The 14269-nt window shown below is 39.7% G+C and overlaps 1 protein-coding gene across 7 annotated transcripts in view; it reads right to left on the reverse strand.

Annotated features, from left to right (window-relative positions):
- Nucleotides 1–320: 320 nt before the first annotated feature.
- Nucleotides 321–14269, reverse strand: part of LOC149080951 (protein disabled-like) — a 122185-nt gene continuing 108236 nt past the window's right edge. For 4 of the 7 annotated variants that reach the window (XM_089237654.1, XM_089237657.1, XM_089237655.1 and 1 more), the window contains 6 exons: nt 11854–11994; nt 10405–10479; nt 8123–8257; nt 4719–4820; nt 3168–4616; nt 321–619 (listed from right to left, as the gene is read on the reverse strand). In XM_089237654.1, coding sequence (XP_089093780.1) covers nt 3240–4616; nt 4719–4820; nt 8123–8257; nt 10405–10479; nt 11854–11994 — 1830 coding nt within the window. In that variant the 3' untranslated portion in view covers nt 321–619; nt 3168–3239. The remainder of the gene's footprint in view (nt 620–3167; nt 4617–4718; nt 4821–8122; nt 8258–10404; nt 10480–11853; nt 11995–14269) is intronic. The other 3 variants (XM_089237659.1, XM_089237660.1, XM_089237661.1) reach the window with 1 other exon arrangement.

Consider the following 14269-nt stretch of genomic DNA (forward strand, 5'->3'; position numbering starts at 1 on the left):
CTATTTCTATCTTATCTATTATACTTTTTCCTTTTATATTTTCTCTTTCCCCCCCTTCTTTCTTTTCCTTAACGTGTGGTTAGGTTAGCACAAGGTTACCTACGCGTGACCCCCCCCCCCCTGCGTACACCCCCTGATCTTGATATGCGTTAGGAGGTAGAGGGCAGAGTTAACAAAATTTTGCTGACAGGTGGGGAGGGGATTAGAGTTTTGCTGACTTTTGCTGAAAATGAAGGGGGGGGGGGTCAAAAATGTCTAAAAATCTGCTGACGTAATACTCGAACGGCCCCTAACTCTGAACACAATAACGGATATACTCATACAATAAATCAGAATTTTTATTTAACAAAAATTTCTACACATGACAAAAGTAATTTGTTTTTTTTTCCTTTCAATATATATATTGGTATATAATATTTAGGTCACAATGTTTTTTTCTACACCGTTTATACAGTCTCTTTTTTTTAGATAAATTATTTTTTTCGGGAAAAAAACAAAAACAAAATGTGATTTCACAGTCCTCCGGCGCAAAAGAATTCTCTCTAAAAAATAAACAACGAAAGAGAAGCTCAGTTCAGTTTGTCTGTGGTTTGTTCACGGACCCATATTGCGGCTCCACCTACGGAAATGAGAATTCAAGAGTGATTACTATATCACGTGACCTTATTTATATACACAGTATTCACAACGATTATGTTATAGTATATTCATTACGACATCCGAGTTGGATTAAGACCTTTCCGTGGCTTTTGATTTTTGACCGGTTATTCTACATAAATAACATAGCTATTTAACGTAATTGAATGGAATTGTAATTATGTAATTATTATTATTATTATTTTTTTTTTTGGCTGCATGGAATTTTGGATGAGAGAACGAACATACGAACAAAAGGGAACATTGAAATAAAATAATTTTGTATACGTAAGTTTGATAGGTTCCGTTACAACGCTATGCACAGAAAATTAGACATTAAATACGGCTTATGTGAGAGATTATTTACATTCATTTGGACCAGCGTTCCCCAAGGTGGGAAATATCGCCTCCCGGTGGGCGATGGACTGCACCGGGAGGGGGAAGAGCGATAAAACTTACTCGTTAGGATCCTATGGGTTCGCTTGAGTAGGGGGGGACGGTGGAACAAAAAGTTTCTGAACTATCATTTGGACTGAGTCACCACGAGGAAGAAAATTACGTTCACCGATTATAAGAGAATACTGGGGTGGAGCGATCGAGCGATCATGCCCGTGACTTAAAAAAAGGGAGAGAAACTATTGAGAAACCCCCGAGAAAGAAATCAAGGGATCACTGACAATGGCTGACAACGAGCCACAAAGAGGAGAGAGATAGAGAGGGGGGGGGGGGCGGGAAAATATGTGGGATCAACACTCTTAAGCCAAGGGCTGTAACTAGGACCACCACAAGAAATAAATTGAGTGAATCACTGATATAGAAGGATTGAGCTAGAGCACGAAAAAGAAAGAAACATAGTTGATTGCCGAGCCACAGCGGGAGAGAAATTATGTATGTGATCACCGATGACTGGGACAAAAAATTACTGGATCACTGACAAGGTCTGGGAAACAGCGGGGAAGAAATTGTGGGATCGCTGATGAGGGCTGAACTCTAATTGGTACAGATGCAGAGTAATGTGTCAGGGAAGGGAGCGACATGGTGTGTGTGTGTGTGAAGGGAGTAAAGTTTACATTGAGACCGTAACGTCCCGTAAAATACGGATCGAAACCATTATTTTCTTCATTATCATTATTTTTGTTCCTAAGGAGGAGGTGAATGTCTTTCCCTCCTCCAGATTCTCGCTGCATGGGAAGTCACTCCATTACATGGTGCCCAGAACCATTTTCCTAAAGAAAACGAAAGCAGAGGCGCATTTATATTTTTTCCGCTAATGATCTGCTACACGACGATTTCGATGCCCGCTCTTCTCCCATTCTCTAGTCTAACTTTTTTAACTACTCTTTCCTCGAATTCACCACCCACTGCAATATAACCCACTTTGACTCCCCCGCCCTCCACTCCTGCAAGTACACCGTGTCTCTGAAGTCACTCTTTTTTAGTCTGTGATTCTGTTTTGGCCACTCACGTACTTGCACACGCTCCAAGGCAGTTTTTCCTTCAAAGCGTGCGTCGCGGCTCCTGGGGAAGTCGCCAACCTCTGCCAGAGGCGTCGCGACAAGTTGGAAGTATTCATGTGCACTCCAATTTATTCTTTGAAGCTGTTCTTTTATGAATGCACAATATCTACTACACTTTTCTGAGAACCCGCAGATGAGGCATGAATAAGGCAAGGAAGCCGCGACTGACTAAAATTTGAGAACCACTGCTCTAAGGTCACTCACTGACCTGGTCTCTTGCACTGTCTGGTCATTCACATAGTTGCTCACGCTCTGTAGGTAACTCGTTTGGTGATTCCCATGCTTGCTAACGCTCTGTAGGTAACTCGTTTGGTAATTTCCATGCTTGCTCACGCTCTGTAGGTCACTCGTTTGGTAATTTCCATGCTTGCTCACGCTCTGTAGGTAACTCGTTTGGTAATTCCCATGCTTGCTCACGCTCTAAGTCACTCTTGCGCTCACTCACATGCTTGGACACTGTTTTGGCCACTTACATGCTTGGACACTGTTTTGGTCACTTACATGCTTGGACACTGTTTTGGTCTCTCTCATGCTTGGACACTGTTTTGGTCTCTCTCATGCTTGGACACTGTTTTGGTTATTCACATGCTTGGACACTGTTTTGGTCACTCATATGGTTGGACATGCTCTAAGTCTTTCTTTTGCTCACTCACGTGCTTGCAAACGTACTATAGGCCACTCTTTTGCTTACTCACGTGCTTGCAAACGTACTATAGGTCACTCTTTTGCTCACTCACGTGCGTGCAAACTTTCTAAACTAGGTCACTATTTTTCTCGCTCACTGGCCAAGTCCCTTGCTGTCTAGGCATAGGCGGATTTATTGAGGGTTATACAAATTTCACCGCCCTTATTCTACTGATTTTCTTAGCAACCCATTCCTCAAATTCCCCGCCCTGGAATAAGACCCCCTCCCTAAGTAAATACGTCACTGGACGAAAGCGTTGTAACGAAACTAGCCATAAAAACACATACAAAAAAAAAAAAAAAAAAAAATCAAGCAGAAAGGTTACGAACCTGCAAAGCGAGACGCAAGCGCAAGACATTTACTATATATAGAGCATTAAAAAAAAAAAAATAGACACAGGATCAAGCGAATTCTTGGATTTCGGCTGCCGTCGAAATGTGGTTGGGTATTTTCTTTGGTAGCGAACAGAAGAATTCGTCGCCGAAAGGGTCAGACTTCTTGGCGAATATGTTCTTCTCAGCCGGGTACGGAATTCTGATGTGATTGTCCACTGGTAGCGATGCTGCCCTGGTTCTGAGTCTCTGAACTTGTAACATGTTCGCTATGGACTGCATGTTCTCCCTGTTGATGTATTCCGGATCCGACGGCGAATGGCTCGTCGCGTTCGGTAATGTAATGCCACCGTTGGGTAGAGAGCTCCCTTTGCTGAGGGATGGACGTGGTCTGGGACGCGACACACAGTTCGACTTCCCGTTCATCAGTGCGTGCTGGTGAGGTTCGCACGTTCCGTTGGGCGGCGACGAATCGGAGCCGTTGACCACTGGCTTGTCGTGATGACCGTTGACGTGACCATTCGTTAGTTTCATCATCCTGCCGGGACTCGTCCCGGAGACGTCGGCCTGACTCGAGGATCTCGACGAATCCATCGGACTCCTGGAGCACGAGGAGGTGCTCGTGCTGCCATTGGACAGAGCCCTTTCCCGAGGTTCGAAGAACTGGTGCGACTGCGGTATCGCCGGGATCGGGATCGGCGAGCTGCACTCGGAATCCTGAGACGACGACGACGACCCCAAGCTGTCTCGCTTATTAGAGCCGAACGAAAGCTGCTTGCCAGGGGAGACGTGGTGATGATGGGAATAGCCATTGAAATTGTTTGGCGACGGGAAAGCATTGCTGCCCTCGTTGCCGAAGGGGTTGAAGGGATTACAGCCGTTTTGCGTGAAAGCCGACAACTTCATGTTGCCTAGGAAAGAATTGGGAAGGGAAGAAGCCAGGGACTGTTTTTGCGGGATGCCGTTGGTAAGCTCCGACGACGGGGGCGAAGGCATGGGGATCGGTGGAGAGCCGATGCCATTGTCGAAGGCCTTCATTAGCAGATCTTCGTGTGAAGAACTGTTATCGAGCATATCTTTCAGAACCTTTTTGGGTGGGTTCTTCAGTTCCTGGAAGAACTCCGTCTTGTCCTTGTAGGGACGGTCTTTTCCCAGGGGATCCAGATCGGCGAACACCGACAGGTCAGCGGATGGTGCCTTGCTGTTCCTTGGCGGCTTGGCCGGGGCGACAGCCTTTCTCTTTATTTCCTCCTCCAGGTCCTGGAGCTCCGGCACGGACGCGTCCGTTCCGAGTTGTTTCTGGTCGTCTTCGGAACGCCTGGCGCTGTCGAAGACGCTGGGCTCGTTGTCGAATGCGGCGAAAACTGCGTATTTGTCCTCGTAAGTTGTCTGGTTAGCTGGAGAACTTGCTGGCCTGGTCACCGGGACAGGCACTGGGGCGGGCATCTGAAATATTAATTACGTGAATATGTAATTTTCAACCACGAATAAAAATAATAAGTGATGAAAGTAGTTTTGTTTTAACTTCAACGAGACTTCGATGTCTACCATTTTAGTTGCTCCTGGTGTCAAGAAAGACGTGTCAAAAGGATCTTCGATGCCGATCGTTTCAGAAACTGCTGCGATGCTGGTATCCATCTGAGCGATACCCTGCAAAAAATTTGATTATTTAAATCAAATGATTCCACAAAAAAAAAACCAATTTACCATCATTTCAACGAAAAAAATGGAATTTAAAAATAACGCTTTATAACTTTCCAAAAAATCTTCCATTATCTCTATTGATGCTATTTACTACTACTACTACAGTCGAGCCCGGATATAACGAAGTCACACGGGAACATAGCAAATATTCGTAATATCCGATATTCGTTATAAGCAATGCGTGATAAATACTAGTTTAATGAGAAAAAATAACCTTGAACGAGCGTTTCTCAACCTATGGCCGGCGGACTAGAGGCGATCCTCCGATAGACTTAAGAATTTAATTGCAATTAAAATGAAAATTATTCACGTGCGTCATAAGTAAAGAGTGTCTCAAAATTCACGCAAGATTTGAATTTTGTGCCATTTGCGCGGTAAAGTGTTGCCAACGAAAAAAAAAAAGACAGCGTGAGAAGACAGCTGACAGTTCAGGGTTATTAAAAATGAAGCGCTACACGAAAGAACAACGCGTTTTCATTATACAAAATATGGTCGGGATAGTGATTCAACTTCGTCAACTGTGAAGAGATTAATTAAAAAATTTAGGGAGACTGGATCAATTAGTGATCTTAAACGCTCTGGCCGTCCTTCAACAAGTCGTTCAACACAGAACATCGAAATAGTTCGTGAGAGTGTTGCTGAGAGTCCAGGGACATCAATTCGTCACCGTGGTCAGGAATTGGGCATTTCGAGAAGCTCTCTACAAAGTATTCTCACGAAAGATTTTGCATCTTCATGCTTACAAAGTTCAATTGACTCAAGAACTGAAGCCTACTGACCACGCACAGCGAATAGAGTTCGTTGAATGGATTATGGAAAAACAACAAGTGGATGCCGTTGGACTTTTTTCTTTGGGGTTTGTTGAAGTCTAAGGTTTATGCCAACAAGCCCACGACTTGAAGGAGGAAATCGAGCGCTGTATCAACGAAATTCAGTCACGTTTATGCAAAACGGTCATGGAAATTCAACAAAAGAGTGCGTATGTGCCACCAAATCCATGGAGGCCATTTACTCGATATGCTATTCCATACATAACCCTATACTGTATACTTTACGAATCAATAAAAAAAATTTACAATTTTTAATTACAAACCTGTGTTTTAAACAAAAATTACTTCTTGCGAAGTAACAGTCTGAGTGAAATATTAGCCTCATATACCTCGTACTGTAAGTCAGTAGTTCTAAAAGTGTGCATCGCGGCTCTGGAGGGAGCGTCGCCAACATGTGAGAGAGACAAGTTGTTGATATTAGCCTTTTCACAGTGCTATGAAGTGATTTTTAAAAAAATTATTTTGGGGTGCCGGGAGTAAACGTTGACTCAAGCAGGGGAGCCCACGTAGGTGACAGAAACTTAGAGAAAACCACTGCTGTAAATGGTCCGTCGAACTGATGCAGGCATCTTCATGGTTCTGAACTTGACAAAAACTGAGAAATGCTGGCATGAACGAAACTGTGGTTACGTCGATCCCTCTTTGATCGAACAGTAATTTTGCGAATTAACAGAACTAGCGCTATCTGGGGGCTTACACCACATACTTCCACAGCCTTTCTCTGAATAGTAAAGTGATACTTTCCATTCAGACTTAGTTTCTATGAAAGAGGATTTCTGATTTTACAGACCTCAATTTTGCCAAAAAATTTCTTATATCAGATATCCATAAATATGGCGATTCGTTATGAGCGACATTTTTTGCATTATATTTGGGTATTGCAAGTTTATTGGGATGGAAACAAATTCGTTGCAACTTATTTCGTTATAAGAGGGCTAAACTGTATTTTATTCCTAAAGAAAGAAGTGAATTGCTTCGGATTATTTTGTATGTGACTAGCTTCATCCATTGGGACGGTACTGCCATCTATCTCCCGAATAGGAAATGAGACATCGGCAATAAGTAAATAGTGATCGTGCTGTGGGGTCTTCTATCTGCGGCGAGATTGTTTCTAAAATGAAACCGACGCTCATTTTTCACTGGGAAATTGCATAACAATCAACTAGACCCACCATTTATATTTGCAGTCACGAAGAACCGGCAGCACAGGACAATTTACAACAGTTTTATTCGCGAAAGAGTAAGTTACGTTGGTATTTCAATTAGGTAAAACGTAAAAGTTGCTATATGCATGTCAACTGGTGCTGCCATCCACCAACAACTTTCCTGCACATCAACTCCGGTCACTTCGCTATGCAGCAATTTACCACCGATCGAGTTGGCTCGGAAATCTCTCCTCTCTAGAGAAAGGTATGTTATACATCTGTCCTCGTCCTGGACCAACTGTATATATATCCCGGGAGGGACAGAGCCTGGGTCGTGTCTGGTCTGTCGGACCAACTGTATACCTGGTGGTGGGACAGTTATACATGATTGATTGATACTCGTCTTGGACAGAGAGAACTTCTGGCGAGAGCATATCGAGGCACCTATATATCTGTCGGTGACCGCCTCAAGTCCTGTAGGGAAGAACTTATCACATGTATCAGAACTTATCATCTATGTTCTTTCCCGGGATTGAACCCGTGAACCTAATGGTAGCCTTCATGGCAGTGGACGAACATCTTACCACTGCGCTACTCTCGCCCCGCTGCCATCTACCTATAATATAAGTAGTGATAGGCTTGTATTTACAATGTTGGGGGTCTGTCGCTCGCTGTGGAGTAGCTTTAAGCTCTTTAAGATCACGCGCGTAATATTACTTCCAAACACTAGTGGAATAAACTCAAACGAGCTCTGTTTTCTTTCCTCTCTCTTCACTATCGCGAATCTTTGTAGCAACCCTATTATTCCCCCTTTTTCTTCCCCCCCTCTTTATAATATATATTTCTAATATATAGAAGTAAGAGCGAAAGAGAGCACGTAGGTGAGGGGAAAAAGAGGGGACTCTAAAAAAAATCTCTTATCTACCTTATCTTTATGCTCTTTCCCCTTTTTAATTTTTTCTTTCCCCCTTTCTCCTTTTTCTAACACGCGGTTAGGTTGGGACAAGGTTACCATATTTATCGCCGATTCGTTAAATAGAGATAATCTAAATTTCTTGCCAAAATCTTGTAAGTGAAGTTGTAATTAAGGGCGTCGACTCATATTTTTCTACGGCTGAAAAGCCATTATGATAATCTAACCTCTTTATTCAGGAATATCATACCCCCTACGGCTGGCGCAGTGCCCGTGCGCAGTGCCTTTGCATGATTTGAAATAAGCTACATTTTTTTTATCAATCGATCGTATGAGGACCCATTTAACCTTCAATATTACCTGCTGCAGCTTGTCGAGCTCGTCCTGCAACCAAAGCAAATCGTCGACAGTTTTCGTCTCCTTCTCTTCGAAGCCGCCCGTGCCGAAATCTGCATCGGAATCTTTCACTGGTAAAGGTTCCGATAGTATGACATCCTGTGGGAACGATTTAAATTATAATTTCGGTGAACAAAATTCAATGAATTAAAAAAATGAATAATTCAGTACTGAAAAAATATTACGCATTTTTTGCAGGGAATTCCCATGTAATAATTGGGATAAAAACGTGCTAGCTAGGGCCGTCTTAGCAGCCTCATAGCCTCACACGCCGACTCGGGAAAAATTTAGTTTTCTATTGCTCTCTACCTGGCTAGAGGTATAACTCCTGCTGTGTTCATCAATTGAATATTGTACTCACTATCGAACATTTTCACCAGATCTCGTTATCATTAGGCTTCCGGACTTTGCCCACGATTAAGATGGCACTGGCCGTAGCAGGTATTCCCGTAACGCTCTTAGTACTCTTTAATGAATACACTCACCATGAAATTATTGGGAAATAAGCATTTAAAATGTACCAATTAGTATGAGCAAACGACAGAAAAAAAAAATCAAGGATTATGAATAGAAATGATCAGTGAAGATAATTTTATGGATGATTATCCTATGGTACCGAAGGAGACATCCTGGGTTTATACGCTGACAATGCTATATTAGTTTCAACCGACAGGAAGCCCTTAAAAGCGCTAAGTTACCTGCAGGAGCTGATCACAAATGTCGAAAGATGGAATGCATACAACGATGCCAAGTTGAATGTGAACAAATGTGTAATGACGTGGCTCACAAACCCGAGATGTCCCATCGAATACGAGGATCATCATAGAGCGACAAGATATCGTGCCATTGACTCGAACAAAGTACCTGGACGTTACCCTGGATGAAAGACTCGACCTCAGGAGCCATACCAAGAACAAAATCAAAAAGGACCAGATCCTCTTAGAGAATCTATTGAGATTCTGCTATCCGAAGTCCAAATTTAATTTGAAAACAAATTTTGACGTACGAAACAAATCGTTCGCCCAGTGTTGACGCATGGTGCCCCAGCTTGGGCTTTCGCATCTAAGAGCGACATGTACAAATTGCAGCGATTCCAGAATCGCGTCCTCAGGAATTTCACTGGAGCACCAAAATTTTCTCGCTTCACCGATCTGCACAAAGATTTTAAGGTGCCGTCTATGTATTCCCACATCAAGGAGGTATCTCGAAACTACTTCGAAAAACAAGAAAGGTTTAGTTCAATTTTTACGATTTTTTTGAACATTCAATCGATATTTCATGCGTGCTGAGTAAATCCTTGTTATCAGGGTCATTGTTGGAATACCTACTGTTACCCTGACCATTTCTGAAAGAAAAAATTATTATGAGAAATTCTCGAGAAATCATTGTTGCCTAGAGACCCTGTGGCTTGTCACATTGTTGTTGTCATCACGGCATTGGATAAGAAACTTACTTGCTTTGTTGTCCTTGGAATGGAAAACGCGGGAAATATCCGATGTCCTAATTAGCCGAGACTTCAATGGATGAAAGATGTGAGAGATTAATGCCCATATATGAAACGTTTGTGGGGGAGGGTGACTCTCGTCGTACTACTGATTATGAACGTAGTACTACGAACATGGCCCCCACAAGGGTGGGGCTGACAGGGCTGTAGCCCTGGGGACCAGGACAGTTACCATCATTTTTTGTTTTTTCATGCTATAAATTCACTATATAAGGGCCCGTAAAAAGTCTGGCTTCGGGGCCCGCCAAAGATCGAAGCCTGGGGGCCCTGCTGGAGGATGTGGGGGCTATGCCCCCGAACGTACCAGCGAAAGGCCATTGACTACAGATTACATACATGGTTACTCCCGATACTTTTCATTCATAAACTTTCGAGTTCATTCATAAAAAACTTCTCATCGATTACTATCTGTGACGTCAATTCATTCATAACTTTCACGATTTCGTTCATAGGTCTTTCATTTCCAAATATGGAAATCTCTTCCGTGACGTCACTGATAATTCGACCAATCATGCCTCCAGTTCTGGACCTTGCCTTAGACCTTGAGTATAATTTTGGAAATAGGAGCCTAGGGAAAAAAGCGTTTTCGTGACACTGCTTCTTTTTGACGGGGTCGATTCAATCTACCGTGGCTAAAAAATGTTCCGTTGAAGAGATTCCCTCCAATGTTCTTTGAACCCTTGGGGATGAAATGAGAATCAAAAATAGTAAAAGAAAATTAAATTAATTTCGAAAAACTTACGAAGTAAATATTTTCACTTTTATCTTCGTTTTTGACGGTTGGTTCGGTGACATTTTCCGACACTAAAGATTTTTCCTAGAAAAAAATGAGTAAATATCGGTAAGTTATTACAGAATATATCATATTTCTCAGAATAAGCAGCACGGTATGTGCGAAAAAAATAAATAAATTTTGTAACATTTGTGAGCTTTACGTGTGAGCAAATACTTTACAGAATGAAATTAACTTTTTATGTATTACAGTGTTTCTTTGTGCTCTGTAAACAAATTATTTATCATGCAGCACAACAGTTCCGACATAGTTTATAGCAGTGTTTTCCAAAGCGGGCAATATCGCCCGCTTGGACCATTCCATCATGGGGGCGGTGGAAGCTATGGGTTTAGTATAGGATCCTGTGGGCTTACTCGAGTTGGGTGGGGGGGAGCGATAGGAATAAAAATTTTGTAAAGAAGGGGCGATGGAACAAAAAAGTTTGGGAGATTATGGTCTATAAGTAAGTCAGAGAATTTGTGTGTTGGAATCGTACCAATTTGGCAAGAATCCGCTGATTTCTCGAGTTTTCCCACTGATATATCATCACTATATTCTTCCGTTAGGTCATCTAAATTGTTTATGAATTCTTTTGATTACTTTTCGATTCTTTTGATTCACTTTTTACGCGGTGGTGGGGGGAAATATCTCTTTCTAAGAACCCATTCGGATGCTATATTTCGAATGCTCAGACCCAAACGCTTCGCAACAAAGGGCCAGTCAACCAAAACTCTTTTTCTACCCATGGTTTTCCTTTCGAACAGTTTATTTTGTAGCCTCCTTCCTCCAAGGTAAGTCCCTATTTACTAATTAAATTGGTTTCTTGCCATGGCTTTAACATTTAACTTTTTTTTTGCCCATGCACACCCTCCTCCGACCTTTGTATATTCCACGATCCCACGTTGAGAACCATAGATACGGATGGCACATTAAGTAAATTTTGTAAAGTACACATTCCTTGGAAACACATAATTCTGCGAATTAGACGGGGAGAGAGCAGGAGGAGTCTTGTTAAAGCATTTTGGCCGTATGTCACCAAACCTGATCTGGGGTTCGGAAAGAGCACGAAATATTTTGGTACGTAACTCGATAAGTCGCTCGTTCGTAAGACTAGTGGCCATTTATTAAAAAATTTTAATAATTTTTTTTTTTCTAAATGCTCAGAACCTATTTCGAACCGCTGAAATGAAATTTGACTATCGAGTATTGTACGGTGAAATGTTGCTTGCTGATTTCTTGCAAATTGCGTTTTTTCCTAAACAGTAATTAACGTTGGCATCACAAGCCTATAATATTATGTTTTTAAAACGAAAGCGTCGTGGGGGGGGGGGGGATAGGCCAATAATCACAACACAGGAGGTGATGTTGTCATAGAAGCAATGGATAAATTCAGTTGGATTGAACAAGAAAACAATTTACATGTTTCTGCGAAGATTCTGAGCTAGTAGCTGTTGTGTCTTGAATCTCTGTCTTTTTCTCCTTGACTTGCTCCATTTTTTCCTGCTTCAGGCTAAGCACGGTCTGGAACAAATCTCTCAGTGCTAACACTACGTGAAACGCCTGCAACAAGAAACGATATACACACAATTCTTTAGCATCGAGATACTTTGCTTCAAACTTATTCAGAAAAACAAATACTGTCCCTATAACACCATATTTTATATTTCTTTCATTGTTAAGATAATCAGTCACACGGGACACAATAATGAGCGTTGATTAAAATAATTATTGCTGGTTGGAGAACAAATGAGAAAGCATTCTTTTCACTGCTACAAATATCATAAATTGGTCAGTGAAAATTAATTAATTCAACAAAATTGATCAGTTTTCGAAAAATAAATGGCATTTATTGAGAAATTAAAGTTTTTGAACATTTATGACAAAACTTTTGGAAAATATTACTCAAATATAACTAATGCAAAAAATATTAAGAAATTTATTAAAACAATAAATTAAAAAGCTTCAAGGAAATTGTATAATGAGTTGTGAGAAATTAATAAAAAAACTATCAAGAAATTAGTAGGAAAAATTATGAAAAAATTAATAGGAAACTATTATTACGAAAAAATTAATAGGAAACTATTATTACGAAAAAATTAATAGGAAACTATTATTACGAAACCAATAGGAAACAATTATTATGAAATAAATAGGATAAAATTATTATAAAATTAATGGGAAATTATTATAAAATTAATGGGAAATTATTATAAAATCAATGGGAAAGTATTGCGAAATTAATAGAAAAATCATCAAGATTTACCGAAAAATTATCAAGTAATTAATAGAAAACAACTACAATGAAATTAATAGGAAATTATGGTGAAATTAATAGGAAATTATGGTGAAATTAATAGGAAATTATGGTGAAATTAATAGGAAATTATGGTGAAATTTATAGGAAATTATGGTGAAATTTATAGGAAATTATGGCGAAATTAATAGAAAAATTATTAACAATTATGGAAGTGCTAGGGGTGACGGTAGCGCATCTGACACCATATTGATGAGAGATAGTTTGAGATACATAATATTTCATTATGAGGTTATAAAGAAGATATTGTTGTGAGGCTCTACAAAAGAAATATCAAGAAATTAATGGAAACGTTTTCAAAAATTGATAGAAAAGTTATGAAGAAATTGATAGAAAAGTTATGAAGAAATTAATAGAAAAGTTATGAAGAAATTAATAGAAAAGTTATGAAGAAATTAATAGAAAAGTTATGAAGAAATTAATAGAAAAGTTATGAAGAAATTAATAGAAAAACCCTAAAGAAATTAATGAAAAATAATTGAGAAATTATATTGAGAAATTAATGAAAAATAATTGAGAAATTAATGAAAAATAATTGAGAAATTAATGAAAAATAATTGAGAAATTAATGAAAAATAATTGAGAAATTAATGAAAAATAATTGAGAAATTAATGAAAAATAATTGAGAAATCAATAGAAAAAAACATTGAAAAAATATGTAATTAATTAATTTCTTGAAAATTTTCGGACAAAAATACTGAAAGAGGAATATCAAACACACATCATTGAAATGCGCTAATGAATAGCTATCGGTCATAAAACAAAAAATCCTCACATAATAATTGGAGAAAAATTACACAATTATATAAATTGAAATTATACAATTACAAATTTTGCGGAAATATCCTATTCATTCCACCAGTTTGAATGTACAGGGTCTTTATAATTAAAGGTCCACTTTGAAATGGCCATAAAAGGAAAACTACTGAACAAAATGCTATCAAACTTGGTAATAGTTTACAGGAGGTCATGGGATTCAATTTTCTGGAAAAAAAGTTCAAAAACTCACCACCAGCGGGGAATGGCGCTGCGTGCAATATAGTTAAACGAAATACGACATGAAGACATCGGTTTAAAATATTTTTAATCGTTCCTGAAACGAAATTGTTTATGGGGGTTATGCAAAATCTCAATGGCTACATAGCTTATGGCAGGAGGATGCGATAACAATGTTGCAAACAGCGCCATTTCCAGCTGGTGGTGAGTTTTTGAACTTTTTTTTTTACGGAAAATTGAATCCCACGACCTCCTTTAAACTATTGCCAAGTTTGATAAAATTTTGCTCAGTAGTTTTCCTTTTATGGCCATTTCAAAGTGGAACTTTAGTTATAAAGACCCTGTATATTTAACACTAGAGCCACCTCGCGGTTTAAACCGGACATTCCGGATACTTACACAAGTACGTATTTCAGTCGCATTTTAATCATCTATTTTAATCTATCAGGTTTCCTCGAAAATTAATTAATTAATTTCTTATTCTAATTCGTGCTTGAAAATTTGTCCAGGATATAATTAAATAA

This window comes from Pholcus phalangioides, unplaced genomic scaffold (genome assembly GCF_987345545.1).
Source record: "Pholcus phalangioides strain wild (caught in Gottingen) unplaced genomic scaffold, Ppha-v1.0 ptg000010l_1, whole genome shotgun sequence".
Classification (NCBI taxonomy): Eukaryota; Metazoa; Arthropoda; class Arachnida; order Araneae; family Pholcidae; genus Pholcus; species Pholcus phalangioides.